The 20,332-nt window shown below is 36.9% G+C and overlaps 1 protein-coding gene across 11 annotated transcripts; it reads left to right on the top strand.

Annotated features, from left to right (window-relative positions):
- The first annotated feature begins 274 nt into the window (after window positions 1-274).
- On the top strand, window positions 275-19,486 carry LOC18434873 (Protein kinase superfamily protein). Of its 11 annotated transcripts, none has more exons than XM_088872849.1 (22): window positions 657-934; window positions 5,008-5,115; window positions 5,530-5,746; window positions 6,688-6,942; window positions 7,885-8,009; window positions 8,123-8,167; window positions 8,382-8,463; window positions 8,562-8,630; window positions 8,976-9,146; window positions 9,286-9,351; window positions 11,228-11,296; window positions 11,417-11,551; window positions 11,952-12,028; window positions 12,284-12,526; window positions 13,349-13,440; window positions 13,757-13,845; window positions 16,715-16,843; window positions 16,963-17,005; window positions 17,139-17,185; window positions 18,566-18,627; window positions 18,739-18,790; window positions 19,036-19,486. In XM_088872849.1, the coding sequence occupies exons 3-22, from the start codon at window positions 5,579-5,581 to the stop codon at window positions 19,108-19,110; spliced, it is 2,094 nt and encodes a 697-aa protein (XP_088728975.1). In that variant the 5' UTR covers window positions 657-934; window positions 5,008-5,115; window positions 5,530-5,578; the 3' UTR covers window positions 19,111-19,486. The 11 variants fall into 11 exon arrangements, 8 of the variants coding, with proteins under 8 accessions (XP_088728988.1, XP_088728986.1, XP_088728967.1 ...); XM_088872836.1 differs by having other exon boundaries at window positions 11,405-11,551; XR_016059981.1 differs by having other exon boundaries at window positions 658-821; window positions 13,331-13,440.
- The last annotated feature ends 846 nt before the right edge of the window (window positions 19,487-20,332 follow it).

The raw sequence follows: 20,332 nt of genomic DNA, 5'->3' as shown, positions 1-20,332 counted from the left end.
ACACTACAAAATAATTTCATGAAAAATTATTTCTCAGCCATGTGCAGCGAAGCTAAGCTGGTGAAGCTGAGCCGGTCAATAGATGAGAGCCGAGAGATAGAGAGAACACTTTCTCTGCATAAAAAAGTCCGTGGGGTCGGCTCTCTCTCTCTCTCTCTCTCTCTCTAAGTTTGCATTCACCGTACGCTTTCTCTTCCATTTACCGCATTCTCTCTCTCTCTCTTACCCGAGTACTCTCCCGTATTTCTGCAAATCTAATTTATTATCCCCATTTGGTCTGATCTCTCCTCTCCCTTCGAAATCTGTCGTCTTCCTTTCTCTCCCCTGGTCTCGCCGTATGCACTTTTCAATGGAAAAGCCCAGCAATAAAAGAGTAAAAAATCTTATGGAACATCAAAGGGGTTTCGAAAATCCTGGGGCTCCTTTCTGATGATGTGTCTCCCATGTGCCCCTAATCCCATTCTGCGATGATTGCTTCACTCGTGTCAAAGTAGCCCTAATTTCTCCCTCTACAATTTTTGCATTATCAAGGTGTGCAAGTCATTTTCAATGATTGTTTGTTTCTTGATTTCGGTGGATGATGCTTTTAATGTTCAGGACTTTGATTTGGACTTTCAGTGAAGTATGACTTCATTTTTGTGGGCTTTTGGATTCTCTGTGATCTCAAATTGTGTGAATTTGTCCAATTTGAGGGAATTCTTATTAGCTATTTGTATTAGGTTTTTTACGGCTAGTTTTAATTATTGGAACTGGGATTCATCGATGCTGTGTCATATGGAGATTTTTTGGACTTGGATGGTGCACTGAGTTCCTTGAATTAGGTTATATTGCTCTGTTTTTGCCTCTGAATTCGATCTCTTCGTGCTTCATGTGTTTCATGGCCCAGTTTATTGGGTTATCTGGTAGAATTATCAAGCTTATGACAGTTTTTGTGGTATATGAGCAATCTGAGAGAAAACTTATTTATTTAGTTATTTTTTGTTGTGCTGCGACGTGGTTGGATTGGGCTAGAGGGGTGATACTACGAAAGCTATGAATTATTCAGAAATTTATAGCGTAGTGTTTATCAATTCACAACAAATTTGTGAAGTTAGGATTGGTCAGATATGCCAAACTAGTGAGTTTATGAAGTGAGGTGATTTGATGTCGATCAGAACATTGACAGCATGAGTTTTTTGCAGACACTTATACCGATGCAAGAAAAAATTCAGAACATACAAACTGAAATTCATAATATGAACATTAAAATAAGTAAAGCTGCAATCGGAAGTGAGAAAGAAGCGCTTTCAAAAATGCATTTGTTTTGTTTTGACATTTTTCTCAAAGGGGTAAACTACTTGCCATAAATGTTGAATTGAAAACTGACAAACATGGGGCTTGAATGTGGATATGCCGCGTCTCTCTTTTCAATTTATCATGAAGCTGGGGTAATTTTCTTGCTTGAGTGTGAACAATACTAAGTTAATGAATTCCGTAAAAATTTGGAATAATGTGGAAAAGTTATACTAGATGGTGGTAAGAGCAGAAAGCTTAGAAAGAGATCTAATGATCCCCCTCAAAAAAAAAAAGAAAAAGGAAGAAGGTTTTGAGAGCGAGATTGTTGGATTGGGGATCGCTTTGTAAGATCTGTCTCACTCTCTCTATCTCTCTCACACACACACATGTTGTACAGTATCTTAGACATTTACTTGATACCTAGTTTGTGTTGATGCTCCAGGCTTTAGTGGTGATCCTGGTCTTCTGGATTTGCTGCACTTTCCCAGTTTATAAATTGATTCCATATTTGTACAATAAGAATGTATAGACACTTGCTTGTTAGTGTGATGGTTTGTGCATAAAAGATTATATTTTTTTAACCAAAAATATTCATATGTTTATTTCATTACCTGGCAAGAAACCAGGGTTAAACTAGTCCAACTTTATGTTAAGGCATTGTTTGTGTATGGTTAAGCAATCCTCATGAAGATCATGGTGATTAAACCATATCGTAAGGGTCTATTTTTATTTAGAATAAAACCTCATTAATGTTTTCGAAAAGTACACAATCGTTAATTTGTTCGTTATAAGTTGACAGTGAGCCCTTCAAACTGTAGAACAAGATCTGTGCATAGAGAACAAACTATAGTACTATCCAAAAAATTGGTTTTTATTAACGAAAACAAATGATATTGAGTGGAACTAATGGGGTATGACAGATGCCTTTTTGTTATTGCCCCACAACCTTGAAGCCCAAGAAAATAGAGAGAGACCTTCAAAAACTCTTGGGGGAGATGCTAATAAGTACATGGAGAGAGGTCTCAACCACTGATTACTTAATATTCGAATAGGAGATGAGGATTTCACTTATTAAAGGAGCAATATCTTTGATATGTTCAGCCTCCCTGGTGGTTTAGCTTGCCCAGTGAGAGAAGAGCATTGAAAGGAAATAATGGTTCAAAGGACTAGATGGCTGTCTTGGAGGAAACGTGATTTCCTCTATACTAAGGATTTGGGGAGCAAATATTTTGGACTATGGTCAGGCAAAAGGAAGGGGTGATTCTTCTTAGGATATTGGAGTCAAATCAGAGAAAAGAGCTTAAATCCTGCCTCCCTGGAAATATTTTTGTTTTGTTAACTGTTGCATGTATTAAAATGCACAATCATAAATATAATGGAGCAGACGCTGAAGAAAATGCCTACTGATCACCAAGGACTACTGAAAGGCCTCTAGATAGTTTTTTGGCTAATTCATTCGCCACTTTTAGAATGTGTTCAAATGATACAAATAACCACTGCTAAAGTTAAAAATCTCTTCATAAAAATGCACAAAAATGGGGGCTGAATGTTGTAAAATTTGAGGATTCACCTTCTGCATGAGGGGCCCCCACTCCCTTGAAAAACAATGCAATGCCCTCGCAGAGTTGCAACTACCCAACAGGCCAAAGAAAGCTTGAATTATAGAGACTGAGGAGTCAAAAGATGCCTCTCTCTCTCAACCAGTTGTTCGAGGGTTGCCTACTAAGAAAATTAACTGAATTGTCTTTTTTGGACCTCAGGAGGATTGGCATATGGGTCTTAATGGCTTGGAGGACTTTATTCCCTATTGGATTGCGGAACCTTTGAAATGGTTGCGTACATTCTCATTTCCCTTTAAACAAGAGGTGGTTTCCTTTGAACAGAGAACCTTTGCTGGTTCTCGGATTTTGGTCTTGGAGACTGGTTAAGTTTTAGCTCATTCTAAAGCACAGGTTTCCAGTTTCCAGTTTAAGACAGTCACTGGTGGTCTGCAACGAGAGGGATCTCTCTTCATGGAAGGGCGAAGGCCACTCTTCTATCAATCGTTCTACAATTTATAGGGTTGATGAAGGCGATAAAAGATGGGTTGTATTTGCATTGTAACTGTAGAGTGTTCAATGCAATCAAACCAGGTTAGGAGCATGGTGGAATGCCTCATTACTTAGTCTGATATAACCCTCGGGAGGGAAACCTAGGAGGTTCCCTTGCTGTTGAGCTTTAACTGTGGGATAACTAACAAAACTGGGGGAGGAGGTTGTACATTCTTAGATAAGAAGGTTGAACAAAGAGAAAATGGTGAGCAGACATGCTCAATAGGTGGTGCCCTTTTTGACATGTGGCTCTTCCCCACTTATTATTGCCTCAAGGATGTTCCAGGGCCACTTTGACCTTTCCTCTCTTGATGATGCCTCCTTGTGTTGTGCATCAATTTAGCTTGACGCCCTCTGAAGGTCCACTTAGAACATTTCTAGCTGCAATTGCCCCTTTGTCTGACCAAGAAAACTAGAAACGGAGGCAACTTTTGTAAGAGGGTAGTTTTCTTTAGAAGAGTTCCATGCACGTTAGCATCTATTTAATCTATAAAGTAGGATATTAATGGGATTTAGAGGCTATTTCCAGCTCAGAATCTAGCAGTTTAAAGCATCAAAGGAGCTTATAGGGCTTCAAATCTCCTCATAAAGGTTCTTTTGTTATTTTAATTCAGGTTATTGCAAATTTATAGATGGGGGCAACAGTGTTAAACATACACAGAGAATGACATAACACTTAAATTGTATAGAAAATTGCTGAACTTCCTACGGGGAATGACTCCTCTAACAATTATAAGCATACACACTAATACAGCGGGGAATTCCGCCATGGCCGGTCCCAAGCCAGTCATATCAGTCCCACGCCCGGATAGAGCAGCCAGCGTAGAACTTTGCCACATCTTTTCATGAATCCTGAACCTAGAATGGTGGAACAAGATTCGTGTAGCAGACCCCATATAGTTCGGATAAGGCTTGGATAGTGATGATGATGACACTCACACAACAACGATGATGACACTCATACAACAGGGATGGTGATGTAGTTCTAAAGAATAAAATGAATGACAGAATAAATGAGCATCTAATTGATAGAGAGCTAATGTACATTAATAAAATATATCTAACAATTTGGCTATTTGTAATGCTAGTGGCAGTGGGTATTTACCAACATTATTAGGACTAGACCATTCATCAAGCAGGTGAGGGAACCGGTGTGGTCGAAACTGGTTGGACTAGCTGCTTCACCAGTCAGACTGATCTAAGCAAAAGGAATTTAAAATAAAAAATATAAGGACTGGACTGGTACAACTGGCACTCCATAACATTCATACCAACTGAAATAACCAATCAATGATTCTTGAAATAAATGGTTCCCATATTGTGCTGTTTTGATGTTGTTGGAAATGATTAATGCTTTGATCTGAAAAAGGGAATGACTGGTACAACTGGCGCTCCATAACATTCATACCAACTGAAATAACCAATCAACGATTCTTGAAATAAATGGTTCCCATATTGTGCTGTTTTGATGTTGTTGGAAATGATTAATGCTTTGATCTGAAAAAGGGAATGATTGATGCTTATGCCGCTTATTATTTTTCTTTAACGCAAATTATGAATGAAATAATGTTGGTCAATTGATTTGCTTATGCTGTAGAGTTTTCTATGCCTTTCTGAGTTTCATCTGTTTTTCTTTTGCCAGATGTATTACTCCTCTGTTGTGAGATAGATATGGGTGGTTTTCCATAAAAGTATTGCCAATATTAGGAAATGAGTACAATGAAAATGCATGCATTTCAGATAGAACATGGTATGCTGCTGATGTTTGGCCATCAGAAATTCATATTTTATTTGTCATCAGTACAAGTTGCTTTCTTGAAGAGCCTAAAAATCTAGTTTTCATGGGTTTGAGAGGCAGGTCAGGATGCAAGTGATGATGTTTGTATTTTGTATTAAAATGCCCTAATTTTTAGATGCCATTGTACAGAGATACTCGCACATGCATGTGTATGTATATATATTATGGGGTTTTATTGTGTTTCTTGGGATTCAGGAATAAAATTATAGGGTATTGGTCAACTATTGATAAATAGGGGGAATGTGTGGCTCCATGAAGTTGGGGCAATTCTTTTACAAATTCTAGTTTTAGAGAAAGAGGGCATGGTGTGGAATTGGAATGTTACTGTGCTTTATTCGTTCTGTCTTGGTTATTGCTGTTTTTCAGAAATTTAAGCAGTTTGGAGGGTGTTAAAAATCTGCAATGAACAACAACCATGGACCATGCGTATGAGAAGAAATATCCACTCAGTTCAAAAGACTACAGATTATACGAGGAAGTTGGTGAGGGTGTTAGTGCATCTGTATACAGGGCCCTTTGCATTCCGCTCAATGAAATTGTTGCTATTAAGGTTCTGGATCTTGAAAAATGCAATAATGATTTGGTATGTCTACTTTCATCCTCAAATTGCTCTCTCTCTTCTCTCTCTCTATCTCTCTCTTTTCTCTCTTTTTCTCTCTCTCTCTCTCTCTCTCTCTATGTCTGTGTGTGGTCGCACGTGCACATGCATGTGTATGTGTGATTTTGTAAAATCCATCTTTCTCTGTGATCTCCTGCAGTGTTATAGCGCTTATAGCCATTTGAATACCAACGTCACATTACTTGCAGAAATGGAACTTAATAGGAAATATTTTGATTCAGTTATCTCTTCTCGACTCTCTTTCTGCTTCATTAGTTGAAATACTTTTGTCCTTCAGCTTTTAGTTTCCTTTGTTTTCTTCTCTATAATAGCTTAAGGATTTGGAACGTGTTAACTCATTATCCAACTATATATCCTCATCTTCTACAGAGTTTACTAAGTGGTTCTCTTTTGGTGCTAATTTCTAGCCTCTTCTTCTAAGCTGACATGATGCCCTGGTCTTTTGATGAACTGTTTGGAAGGGCCATGCATTTTCTGATTTAATTGTTTCTTGAAACACAATTTTGTTACATATTGAAATAGCTTACTATTCCTTTTCTTATTATTTTTCTGACTCTTCTATTAGTATATAAGAAAGAGGGGAAGATAGTCAGTATTGATAGGGTGTGCAAGTGAGTTCACCATCTAGCATTGATTGAATTATTTAACTATTGAATGTAACTTGGACTGAGAAGCAATAGTCCATTGAATGCAAATATTGACAGAAAGTGAGTGGGAACCCAAATCATGTTCTGTTCTGATGGCTTGTATTATTTCCACTGATACACCATTTCATTGGATGGTGATGAACCAATAGATTATACTCGAACTCTCCCATCTCAAATATAGCTGAACAGAAATGTACAAAGAAATGGGTGTTTCTTGTGCATGTTCACTGATTGGTTTGGATTTTGTATCATATGCAGGATGGGATTCGCCGTGAAGTACAAATGATGAGCTTGATTGATCATCCAAATTTATTAAGAGCACATTGCTCTTTTACAGCAGATCATAATCTATGGGTTGTGATGCCTTATATGGCTGGGGGGTCTTGTCTTCATATAATGAAAACTACTTATCCTGAGGGATTTGATGAACCAGTTATTGCAACTCTCTTGCGTGAGGTACTTAAGGCTCTTGTCTATCTTCATGGCCATGGACACATCCATCGGGATGTGAAGGTAATCCTTTGTGTCCTCTTACGATATTTTTAAGTTTCTTTTATTTGTCTTTGTTCTCGAACAGGAATGTTTTGGATTACCTTTGAATGTATATGTCTTAAAATCAGAAGATAGTAAAACCAGCAGCTTGAGTATATGGGAATTGTATTTGAAATTTTGAATAATACTTCACCGTCTCTGTGCCAAATCTCTCTCACAATTAAATTGATTTGCAAATATAAAATAAATTGGTAAGCAAACAGTAGGATTGAAGAAAGCGAGATATTAGAATGGTATTTTGAACCACAAACTGCAATAGGATTTATCCTGTTTCTATTTGAGTCGACACAAAGTTCTTAGTTAATTTGGGCTTGTGTAGTTCAAGTTATAATAAGTAAGGCAAAGCTAGGAAGTGTCCTGACTGAACTGTGTCAAAACAATTTTAAGTACGACGGACTGTGCAAACTGAGGTGATAGGAGCCAGTTGTGGTTGACTTGTTGAATGTTCAACCCTGATGGTGAACTAAAGCAAATATTCTGATGGACTATGAGCAGTTAGTGAGGAGGTCAACTTAATAAATGTAAAATAACAATCTTGGTAACACCCAAACAATTTGAAAAAAGAAATATAAATTTCTTAGGAACTATGCATTTCATTTTTTGTCTCACAACCTATGTGAATGTGGAGGCCATCATTTCATCTTTGGTTTGAGTTTGTAACTGAGCGGGTACTTGATAGGTTTGGGTGGCACTGCTTATTAGATGCAGTAAGGCCTGAATTGGAAAGTATTGATACTCCATTGTTGGGTGCATGGAAATGATAGAGGTCCGTATTTTGTAATTGGACTTGACATTTCATGAATGTCTGTTAACAATATCATAATCTTAATATTGGTGCTTGTATGTTACTTCTCTATGTGATATTAAACATTATTCCTACATTTTATTTATACCATTTCTCAGGCTGGAAATATCTTGGTTGATGGGAATGGTGCTGTCAAGTTGGCAGACTTTGGAGTTTCAGCTTGTATGTTTGATACTGGAGATAGACAAAGATCCAGGAATACATTTGTGGGAACTCCCTGCTGGTATTTCTTAGGCCCATCACCATATATGTGGGATTTTTTATTTATTGGCACTTAGATGCTCACCATATTAAACATTTTTCTTCTATCAAATGACAAGTTTTCATGCTTCGCAGGATGGCTCCTGAAGTTATGCAACAACTACATGGCTATGATTTCAAGTGAGTAGATGAATTATGAATTGCATGTTCACAACCTGCACACATATATATTTCTATCTGTACCTTTTTTTGCTATCTACAACCATGTCCATTGGTGTGAAATTTTAGCCAGCATGGTCTTTTGATAGTTGAACCCTTGTGGGCGGGAAAAGAAAAAACAAGGATAGGAAATAAAGCTTACTACTATTTACAATCTATCACTTTTTGTTGGCAGAGCGGATATTTGGTCATTCGGAATAACTGCCTTGGAACTTGCCCATGGTCATGCCCCATTTTCTAAATATCCTCCTATGAAGGTGATTATTGGCTTCCGTATGCAGACTGTTGGCCATTTTGGGCCAAACATTGTGTCCTTACATTAATTTGAAGCAAATCACCTTTTTTTATAATGTAGGTCTTGCTTATGACCTTACAAAATGCACCTCCAGGTCTTGACTATGAACGGGACAGGAGATTTTCAAGGGTATATTATGATCCTCTTTATTTGTGATGTATAACGTTATTTCATAGGGTGTCATTTGTAGGAAAATATGCCCTCATCCAGTGAACCATGAAAATACTGTAATCTATTGGGGTCATCATTATTTTTGGAAAGAATATGGTCTGCTGAAATAGATGGTGATGGAGAGAGAGAAAGTGAGATCACCGGAACAGGAAGTTCCAATGGCAGTCCTACTTGCTCTGTCACCATCCATTTCATTGGGCAGTGATGATGATCCAGTGGAGTGGTTTGCTTATAGCCCATCATATTATAGTATATATTCCTCATTTTTTTGCAGCATTCTAAAAGTCAAATATGCTTTTGTAGAATTTCAAAGAAATGGTTGCGGCATGCCTGGTAAAGGATCCAAAGAAGCGTCCTTCTTCAGAGAAGCTCTTGAAGCACCATTTCTTCAAACATGCTCGCTCCAATGAATATATAGCCCGAACAATTCTTGATGGTCTCTCTCCACTGGGTGATCGGTTTAGGGCACTAAAGGTCTGTGATTGTATCTAAGTTATGATGAATTGGTGATACTTCCGTTTCTATCAGAGAGAATTGCAGAGTTCTATATCAGAAGTCAGAAATATCACTATTTACACAAAAAAATCACAAGTTTTCTCGATTATTTTCACAGGCAAAAGAGGCAGACCTGCTTCTTCAGAACAAAGCAATGTATGGTGATAAAGAGCAGAAGTCACAGGTTTGTTGTCTCTTTATTTGCTTGTCATAATGGGATGCTGAAGATTAAAAAATGGGTGAGGTTTGTATAAGGTTGCCTCCTTATACTATAAAATTAAGGGACCCCTTTAAAATTTGGTTAGATGTTGTTCCATCTAGTTATAAAATTTTAAATTTAAAAAATGGTACAAATAGAGCAAATCAGTGAATACTTGGAAATCTTAAAACTAAATGGTCCAAGTAACTTTTTACAAGATGAACTATTCTGTTTTATGTACATACATCTCGAGGTCGAGACGATCAATTGGAGGGTTCTCCAATGCCGGAACTCTCTCTTATGTAGGATTTTTGAGGTGTACCTTATTTCAATAATATAAGGTTGCCACCTTATATAAACTTTTTTCTTAAAAAGTATATGTTGGATTTTCACATAACTCAGATTCACTTTTAGCAAGGAGGAAGTGGTTTGCAATTGAAATCCTAATCCTTTAGATAAGAAAATATATATAATAATAAGAAATGTTGATAACAATAGTGAAGATTCTATATTTAGAGAATGTAAAAATTTAGAAATGCAGAAAATTGGAAATTTGTATTAAGCAAAATATGGAAACAGTGCCTGGAACACCTGCATAAATAGTAGTTTCAGAAACTTGCTCTTTGAAAGGTGCCTAGGTAGGTCCTTGTCTTTTTTACTGTGTTTGTATATTCAAACATTGTTTTAATACTGATCGAGTCCAACTGGGACACAGGCGAGTTACCGGACCCGGCAGCCTGCCGGCTCAGGAAGGCACCAACTTGCTGGGGGCCCTACTGTATTCCAAATCCAGTCCCATCATGGACTTGGCTGATTTTCTGTTGGACCCACCCGAGTGCAGGGGACTTGGGCAAGTCCTCCAGGACTCATCGAGTCTGACATTTTTTCAGAAAATACAAGAGGGGGAGAAATCAGACCCATCTTGCTTGTTTTTCTAAATCCTGGCTCTCCCCAAATTTGTCCCTAGGCCTATTTTTGTGTTCCTATTGTATCCAAACCTTGGATGCAACCAAAAATAAAATAAAACACTCAATCTCAGATTTCCATGATATGGAATATCGAAATAGGGTGTAGCTTTAGCTGACCCATCTTTCTTTTTTTTTCTTTTGTAATTCTAGCTTCAATCATCCTGCAAGTTTGTCCCTAGGTATTTTTGTGTTGTCTATCAAATCCAAACCTTGGATTCAACAACAGAAACAAAATAAAAAATAGGAAGGCTCAAAATCTCTGATTTGTAAGATTCGGAGTATCAAAATAGGGGTGGCCGAAAATCCAAGCTTCAGATCAACTAGATCCGAAGTCCATAAAAAATATAAGTTTCATCATTTTTCATTTTGTATATAATTTTTCAGAAATGTTTGTGATATATTTTCTGTACTTTCCTATTTTATGGGGGTGTTGGTCATGTTTTTCTTGGGCTTAGGCATGACTTGGTGAGTCAATTCAGGACTCGCCAAGCTGACTTACTTGGGTACTTGCTGAGTACTGGAGCAACTATAACTATATTTTAATAATAAGTGTTATTGAAGTGGTGGATAGGGGTAAACCATATTTAAAGAATTGACCAGTCTAGGGACTGTTTGATACTAAGTTTTGTAACAGCTATTCCAGGCACTAGTTTCATATTCTCCTTCTCTTATCTCTTGCTCATGGAGAGTTATTGCATGTGCATAGTGAAGCTATGGAGAAAACCTACATGTTGGTTTTCAGGATAAACGGCGTGGGGATTCATTCCCTCTATTTGAATTTTTATATATCAGTTGATTATTGTGCCTCTGTTATCGATCAATAAAAAATTATCAAGAATGTTATTTTCACGAATACAATCGCTTATATTGAAGCTGCTCCTTGCTTCTTGCAGCATGAATACATACGGGGAATCAGTGCCTGGAATTTTAATCTGGATGACTTGAAGGCTCAAGCTTCTCTTGTAAGAATTTCGTCTTTCCATTCAAATATGTGTATTTATCTAAGTAACCATTTTTATGTACCATTTCAAATATATAAAGGATTCTGTTTCATATCTCAGTTCTTAAAGATTTGTCTGCAGATTCAAGATTATGATGAAAATCCTGGTTCAAATGATATAAATATGAATGGCAAAGAAAAAGCTGGGTTTAATGATGCACCGGACCCACTTTCTCCAAATAACGCTAACCATGATACTTCTGAGATTGTCGAAGAGGTTGGTCAAGGACTTTAAGTCACGAAGTTCTTGCATTCCCCATGGCCTATATTTTTCTGCTTTTTATTTTTTTTAGTTATGGCTTCTCGTCTATGCTTCTATTGGAACTTTGAAGAAGTATGTTGTGACCCAATCGGCTATGGGAAACCATAGTTGATTAGGGTCATGACTGTCTAGATCAATGATGATATTGATGGAAAAAAAAACGGGACCACCATTTTGGCTGTGTTCTGTTCTTGTGGTTCCCATTCTCTCCCTATCTCCATCCATCATTTCATTGGATATCGATGACCCCAATGGATAGTGGTTTACTATAGTCTATTGGACTATAGTTTATTTCCTGGAACATTTTGGATGTATTCTAGTTTTCACCCATATGTTTTCATTATGATTCCTATAGGATGGTGACCATATACTTAAAGATAGGGAACGTCCGTTTCCTTCGTCATTTCCACTTCATCCTCTTGAGGCACTCAAGTATGTCTCCTCCCTTTTTTTATTTCATTTTTCATTACAGACATGTGATATGTTAGGTCCTTAAACTTTCTTGGTAAAATACAGGGTATCAAATATATTTGCTCAATCCTCTCCCTTGAAATATACTTGCCTGGACCTCTTGGTGTCTTGGGCATTATCTTCAATCTAAGTTTTCTTGAAGAGAATAAAAACTTTAAAAACATAGGGCTGTTGGTTAGTTCGCTTTCAATCTTTCTGATCTTTTCATGATTACAGAGGATATTTTGATGTTACTGAAGACGATATCAACTCTAGCAGCCCTAAGGAGGGTATTCAATCTGAATTTGAACCACAGGAAGATGACCAAGAGCCAAAACCAAATGAGAACGAGGGTTTCGAAAGAAGTTTCTCTTCTTCCAAGGTCATCATCAATCCTCTTCCTGGAAGAGGGAATAAATTTCTTAGTGGTTCTCTTATACCTGAGCGTGTCACTAGAAGTGGAAATGGAGATGGGGACAGGTAAAATTTACCTTTCTTATGAATTACAGCAACTTGGATTTGGGCTGTCACTTAATCATAATGAGATAGACTTTTAGCACCATCGCCTTCTTGTATATCAGCAATTTGTTTGATCAAAATTTTTATTCAGTAATCAAAGTTTTACTCTCATCGATCTTTGTGTTGAAATTGGGGGAGTATATTTGGAATCCATAATTATTGTTCTCCTCCTCTAAGGGCTCCACTTCCTTGGGGGTATGGTCATTTGTTTTTCAGTTTACACCTTTTCAATTTTTGTTAGCTAGAAGGACATGCTGTCATCAGACACAATCACGCTTGTGCCACTTATGTCTATTGAGGATTTTCCAAGCTTATTGTTGGTTAGAATTGTTTGCTAGTTTTATGAGCTTATCCCGTTTTATCACACTGAATGCATCTCCTTTTCCATCTGTCATATAATCTTTCATAATGGTATTTGTTTCCCTTAACCTTCAAGTTCAAATTCTTGAGGATTCCACACATTTGTATTTTTCTTATTTTAATATTTTGAAATCAATCTCGAATTGAAGTGCTTTGAGAGTTTGATCTCATTGTAAAAATGCTTTCAGTATGAGTGGGGTATTATGTTATGCATTTGGTCAAGTTAAGTTTAGCGGGCTGTAATAACTGCTCATCATAACCTTGCCTTACATGTAATAAATGGGATGCCCTCTTGGGCTTGTTCAAATTAATAGGCAGTTTCAAATAACTTCCAAAAAAATTTCTAGTTGTCTTTTTGGCATTGATGGAGGGTAAGAATCCATATATATGATCTTGTACTTACAGAATTTGGATTATTTGAAGGGGAAATCTACAACATGGACATCATGGTGAAAGAAATTACAGTGGTCCTTTACCGCATCGTGCAAAGAGGGATAGTGAAATCCTTTCTTCAGGTAGGTATGAAGTATGGTCTTTCATCAATATAGATGAGAGGACTTTGGTGTGGAAAACCTTAGTTAAAGGCTAAGGCTAAGTTCACTCTCCAATCCAACTAAAGGAGTTGTAATTACTTGCAGTGGGGTCCACTGGGGCATTCACTTCAGTAGTTTTAATTTCCGACAATCCATTAGTGGGAGTCAACAGTGGATGTAGCCCGGGATGTTGGTTTTCCACATCCTATTGGACAATATAATATGCTTTTTCTTCTCAGCCCCAATCTTCTCCAACTGTCTGTGTGGTGAATTTGAAAGTGAGGTGTCTACATTGCAGCACATACGAATGCACTGGATGATTCACATGAAGGACCACTTGTACAGCGAAAGGGGCGTTTCAAGGTTACATCAGATGTTGGCATGAAGGTAAGCTCCCACAATTGAAACATTGTTTCTCAAATGATCTCTTTATTATTGCAGGCTTCTAACAAAGTGATTACTCTAGAAGCTTTTGTAGTTTAACTTATGGTTGTTAAATAAGAACTTATGGTTGTTAAATAAGAACTTATCAGAAGAAAAGGTTGTGAAATGAGGCAACTGAGACTTTCTCTCATCTCTGTATATATGTTCACTAATCTAGCCCATAATGTTTCTCTATTCTTGCACGATTCCGATGTAACTTACAGTATGTTATATCATATACAAGTACATTAATCCTTTTTTTGACATTGGTAATATTAAGGTGTTGAATTTGATGAGTGTTGAGGATTCAAATCAATACATGGACCTAAGAATTTTGTTATCTTTTCCTTTTACTATTTTTTAATCCTAACATGTTGTAAGTAATGAGTTCCCACATCAAAAAGATTCATGTTGTAAACCCATCTCCCTTTCTGTATGAAGGCGATTGGATCTCCTTTTTGAGCTATCGGTCCTGCTAGTTACCTTTCCGTTTGGGGCACCTATGGCTTTTCCAAATTTTTTGGATGTATAGCATTTTTTAGTCTAAATCTCATTTTTTGTACTGAGCACCCAGTCTGTGGGCTTCCTTACCTCCTTTTTGTACCTTTTCTCACACTTAATACTAACATCATTAAAATATATATATATATATATATTAAATATAGTACTACTATTTAAGTTTTGCTTCTCCTTGTAAGTTCAACACTTTTGTAAGCCATACATGATAGGTTGCTTTTGATGGGTTCTAATGGGTTGAATACTGCTATTATGTGTATATATAGTGATTTTTGGTTGTCCGTATCTTCATGTATTCTTCTAGGGATTTAGAGAGTCTCTGTCTCTTTCTCTCTCTAGTTGCTAAAAATCCAAGACGACTTAGATGGGGTATATTGCCATGTTTGCTGATTTTCTAATAGGAAAAATATTGAAAATCCTCTGCTATTTAACACTCTAATGATATCCACTGTGGAAATGGATGCTCTGGCACATGAAGGGATATGAAAAATCGAGTTTATGGTTTTTATTTTTTTTATTTTTTATTTTTTATTTTTAAGTTTATGTGAGTAGAATTTTCTGTATATCAATGAAATTTTCAGTTATCAAGGTGTTGTTTTGGGGGGCTTCCATCAAACTGTAGAGGTGGTCAGTCCAGTCAAACTTGTTCTGACCTAACCCACTCTACATAATCATATTGGTTAAAAGGAAAAAATAAATGGGTAAAAGGAGAATGGAGCAGTTGAATCAAAACAATGGAACTAATTCCTCTTGCTCGATCAGTTTTACTGGACGACTTGAGCCAATCGAATCTTTTCGTTGAATTTTACAGGTTCGATGGTGATTTAGGTTGGAAGAAGCATGTTCTGCTTGAAAATTAGTTTAGCTGGCCATATTAGTGTACACTTCACTATCGTAGTAAATTAAATTTTGGGCTTTTTCGATTTGGTGTAGTTTTCTCAATTGGAAGAGTCATGAACGCAATGGTTTTTGTCTCTCCTAGAGTTTTGGTTGGTATAAAACTTTTGTTATCCATTGAAATGTCTGAGGAAACATTTCTTTCATCACTTGTTTGAAGAATATTTCTTTTTCAAAAAAAAAAAAATCCATTTGTCAAGATTTTCTTCTGGCATGGGTAGTTGAGTACTTTTGCATAATTGTCCAGGAAGTGTGTTGGTCCTTCTACGAATTTGGGCTCTGTTTGAATAGACTGTTTAATAAGTAATAATTCCATTCCCTCCCCAAACCATTAATGCATAGAGATACTCAGGATTCGGGCTTGGGTTTGATTGGTTAATGTGTTGACAATTGCAACACTATGGGCTAAGTTCGCTACTGACATTCATTGAGGAAGGCCCATTTCATGTCCCCTCTGACTTGAAAATGCTGAAATGTCCACCTGCTTTTATAAAAAAAGGAAAAGAAATGTCTGCATTAGCAAATTACCCCATCACACTGAAATGTTCTGTATAAAAAAAACATGAAAAAAGAAAAGAAATGCCGACATTCATTTAGTAAGGCGCATTTCATGTCCCCTGTAATTGGAAAATGCTGAAATGTTCACTTGCTTGTATAAAAAAGGAAAAGAAATGTCTGCTTTAACGAATAACCCCATTCATCAATAGAAATACAGAAGCATTGAAACATGGCTTAAGTTTGTTGAATTTTATTTCTAAAGGTTAAAAATTTGGGATATCGTTTAAAGGACTGTATCCAGTTTTTCTGCATCTTCATTATGTCCCGAGTGCCTCTCCCATGTTATGAGGCTGATAAAGTAAAAGGGCGAGGTTTCATGAGGCGTCCTTGACCAAATAATATGTTACTAGATGCATTGTTTTTAGGGCTTGAAATTTCTTTCTTTATATCCACCCATCTCAAGGTCGAGATGATGAATTGGAGGGTTTCCACCATGGAAACTATCTTTTCCAGTACGTTGTTGAGGTGCACCTTCTATATTATAACACAGACCTTATATAAAGCTTTTTCCAAAATAAAATGCCTTAATGGAACTGCTGGAAACTAACTTTGTGTTGTTTATGTATGGGGCTACACAAATTTGATAGGTACACATTATGCAACATATTATTTGATGTATCTCCAGTGGTTTGACTCATAAGTTTGCCCCATGAGTTGCTTGATTTGAAGCTTGTTACCTAAAAGTTGCCCCTTTAGTTTCATTTTGCCGGCATTCTTTTATGGTTTTTCCATGTACTTGCTTCGTATAACTTATGAACTCTCTCTCTCTCTCTCTCTCTCTCTCTCTCTCTCTCTCTCATGGGGCACACTTGCACATGCACATGTGAAATAGGCACTTGATGGTCATCTGTCTACATTGTAGGCTGTTTCTTCAACAAATTGCTTGCTTCATCCTGTTTATGGAGCTCTGGCAATGGCAACCCCGACCGTATCTGCCTCCTCAATTCTTCCATCACTGCAAACTATATTGCAACAAAATTCAATGCAGAGGGTCTGCCTGAATAAGCTCTATTTCCCTTACCTTTCTCTGTAGTTTTGACATGTATTGTTCACATTATTTTCATAGTGACTTCTACTATTTCCATTATTTGATTTTGAGCATGCTTGCAGGACCAAATTGTGAAACTGATGAAGTGTGTTGAACAAACTTCAGGTAATGCTCATCTGAATTTAAATACCAGCTTTGTATCCATATGTCATTTATTTTTATGTTTATATATATATATATATATATATATATATATAATCCGATTGTTCTTGGACTTACCTAGAGTGTTCCATGACAGGCTACTACCCTGATATTCCCGAGATGGGTACTGATGAAGGCCCACAGGTATGATATCTACCGACCACCTTCTGTTGTTTTTTTTTTTTTAATATGGAAATTGAATTTTATATTCCTTGGTATGAAAATAGATCTTTAATGCTGTGTTTCTGTTGGAAATGGTGCTTTTATTCACTATTATTTATTTGGATAGTATTTTACACAGCTGTGGCTGCATGCGGCAGCATGCACCTCCATTTTCATGAGATGGCCCAGGGGCATTCCGCCACATGCAGCCACAGCTGTATAACCTTGGTCTTATTTATCTATGTTATTTTTTCTTTTCATCAAATGAAACCAGGCTTCTTGTCCTTCTATTCTAAGTGTTTTCTTTTTTCTTTTTCTTTTTGTTTGTTTTTTGGTTGTTGGTTTTGGACTGAATTATTTGTGTTAAAATGGGCAGCTATTGCATGGTATTGATTTGATTCATTTGTTTACATTCATAAATACTGATGGAATCATAAGTGCCAAAAAAGAGCAAATGGAAATGAAATTAAAAACTTAATGAAGAAAGGAATTCTCTATGTAGCTTTATCTTTTTGTGTGTTGTATGCCTCATCATCAGACTTCTCACTCTAACCATGCAAAGTGTCCTTTTTGAGGTACTAGGACATAAGCGATCTAGACTGAACCTTGTTCTTTCTTCGCCTAACTATAAGCACCCGAGTCCCTTGCACTACCTGGCACTAAGCTCTGTCTTTCCATTTTCCATGTAATTATTGGCGAAGTTAGCATGGAAGATCATTTCAAAATCTTTTGGGTGGTTGTCTTTTGTAGAGAACCATCATCCCTCGTCCCTCTAAACTATTATTCTTCGGGGCTGTTTGGATGGGGTGTATAAGCCACTAGCACCAAACCGCATGAATGGGATGGGAACAGAATACGTTTTTGAAGGTTTACCCCCCATCCCAATAAGAAGCCATTCATGTACCAGCAGGGCTGAATTTCTGTATTTATGGGGCCACCAACACTCAATGCAGTCTGCTCTTAGAATTCCATCATACTGGCAACCTATATATGATTCTAACTGACCCTTAGGAAGATGAGAGGTAAGTGAGACCTGAGCCCTGTTCTCAGACGGAAAGGATGGTAATCAAGCTTGAGTTTGAATGACTTGTAATGTGATGTTTTTGTTAGTATGATAGAAAATATGTGTTTTGACTTAACATGCTTTTGTGGAGTTCTTTGAATTTAGTAGTGTAGATGCAATTTTTTTGGTGGAATGGTTTGCTCTATTGTTGGATGAATATTAGAAGTAACAGATATTCTTATCTAAGTGTGTCTAGGGTGTAGCTAGCTTTCATGAGATTGCAATGATTTGCTGATGGCTCGTAGAATTTTGATGTGGTTGTTTTATGAAATTCTCATTTGGATATGTTTGAACTGCAGCCTAGCCCATCTTCCAGTAGAGAGAGAGAGCTACAGACTCAAATGGTTCAGCTGCAACAAAGGTAAATGTTTCATGTCTGCCACCCCTTGATACCAGGGTTGTTTCTGCTTTTCATTATGTTTTCATATGACAAAAATATGGCTGGTCTCATAACACTATGACATGATTTCAGAATTGGGAGTCTTGTTGAGGAGTTGCAGAGAGTGAAAATAAAGAATGCTCAGGTAGGCAATTATATCGTTTAATATGCATTCCTGAGGTGCGTTAAACTGGGTTCGGAAATAACTCCTAGCTATTATTGAATTGTCTATTGTTTATGGATCTAACTCAAATCAGAAGTTTCCGGAGTCCCTAAGCATATAAGAGTGTGTGCGTGATATGTGTGTGTGCGTGTATGTGTGTGTGTGAGAGAGAGAGGGAGATGCAAAAAGTTCGATAAATTAATGCTTGTGCCTTGTATCATTTGCAGCTAGAGCGGCAACTGAATACTCTTTCCAACAAGGAGGAAGAAGAGAGGATAAGGAAAGAAAATGAAGATCAATAACAGAAGTCCACATGCTCCAAGTAGCAGTTTGCAGAGTAAATAGCAGCATGATGCTAGAGAACTTTCCATGATGCCTCCTTGCTCCCATTGAGTACCCTGTAAATTAATTGTAAAATTATTATGTTGAAGGTGAGGCATGTTCACCCAATTTTGAGATGATCTTCCTCAAAGAAAAAAAAAAGAAAAAGGAAAAAAAGAAAGAAAACGAATGTTGCATGTGTGTATTTTTTTGCAGTTCATTGCTATTATCTTTTTATTTAATAATCATGTGCTATTCCCATTTTATCCTATGGGCAAGGAGCGGTCGTCATGGTGGAAGTGGACTTTGTTACAGTTGTATATTTGAATTTTATTTTCCAAGTTTTATTTATGCCAACTCATGGGCATATGTTTATTGTTATATGTAGTTTAATTTGTCAAAGAAAAGAAAAAAGAATATCGATTAGCTAATTTTTCAAAGAAAAGAAAAAAGAATATTGATTAGCAACTGTTAATCAAGAACTCATGGTTCTTTGGTTTTATATGGTACTCTTCAACTGTCAATTCGCACTCCAAAGAATATAAAAAAGTATGGAAAGGAGACGTATCCTCCATTCATGGACGATGCATGGGACCAAGAGTTTACAAGCTGATAGGCTACTCTGGGCCGCTTCCCAAGGCTTGGGCCTGCTAGCGGAGCGGCCAGTTCTTTTCCAATTCGGCCAATTTAATTTGTTTTCATAAACTTACAACCGTTATTTCAATATTTCTGCAAAATACCTAATAAAACTTTGTAGTAAAAAAAAAATCTAAATCAATTGTGAGTTTTTCCTTTTTCGTTAGATCAGTCCCCTTTCTTTATTCTTTTCTCAAGAGGACAAGATTTTCATCTTTTTTTAAACCGCTCGGTAAGATCTGAATTTTTGGACTACAGCTGGTTTCAGATAAGATCAGAAGATGAAACATTAGTTTTCTCATTTTGAGCTCAATATTTTATTCCAATTCAAATGCATACTTTTTTAATGAAACTAGTTGTTTTTCCTTTGGATCTATCTTTTTCTTTTTTCCTTCTTTTTTTTTATTGGCTTTTTTTCCTCCAAAATTTATTTGCAGCTTTTTAACACCATGAATTGCCAAACCGACGTGCCAAGTCGGAACCACTGGGTGATTGGTTTGATCCACCAGTGCAATGGTTTACACATTGCTTCAAGATAAAAGCCTTTTCCAAATTGATCACCATGGT

Source organism: Amborella trichopoda, chromosome 1 (genome assembly GCF_054954075.1).
Source record: "Amborella trichopoda isolate Santa Cruz 75 chromosome 1, AtrichopodaSantaCruz75HAP2 v2.0, whole genome shotgun sequence".
In the NCBI taxonomy this organism is placed as follows: domain Eukaryota; kingdom Viridiplantae; phylum Streptophyta; class Magnoliopsida; order Amborellales; family Amborellaceae; genus Amborella; species Amborella trichopoda.
This window is presented reverse-complemented; position numbering and strand designations above follow the sequence as displayed.

Excerpts from the sequence above, each read along its gene's own strand:
- LOC18434873 (XM_088872831.1), top strand. The coding sequence starts at position 5,579 with ATGGACCATGCGTATGAGAAGAAATATCCACTCAGTTCAAAAGACTAC. Across the intron at positions 5,747-6,687 it reads AAAAATGCAATAATGATTTG|GATGGGATTCGCCGTGAAGT; the intron begins GTATGTCTACTT and ends TATCATATGCAG. Across the intron at positions 6,943-7,884 it reads ACATCCATCGGGATGTGAAG|GCTGGAAATATCTTGGTTGA; the intron begins GTAATCCTTTGT and ends ACCATTTCTCAG.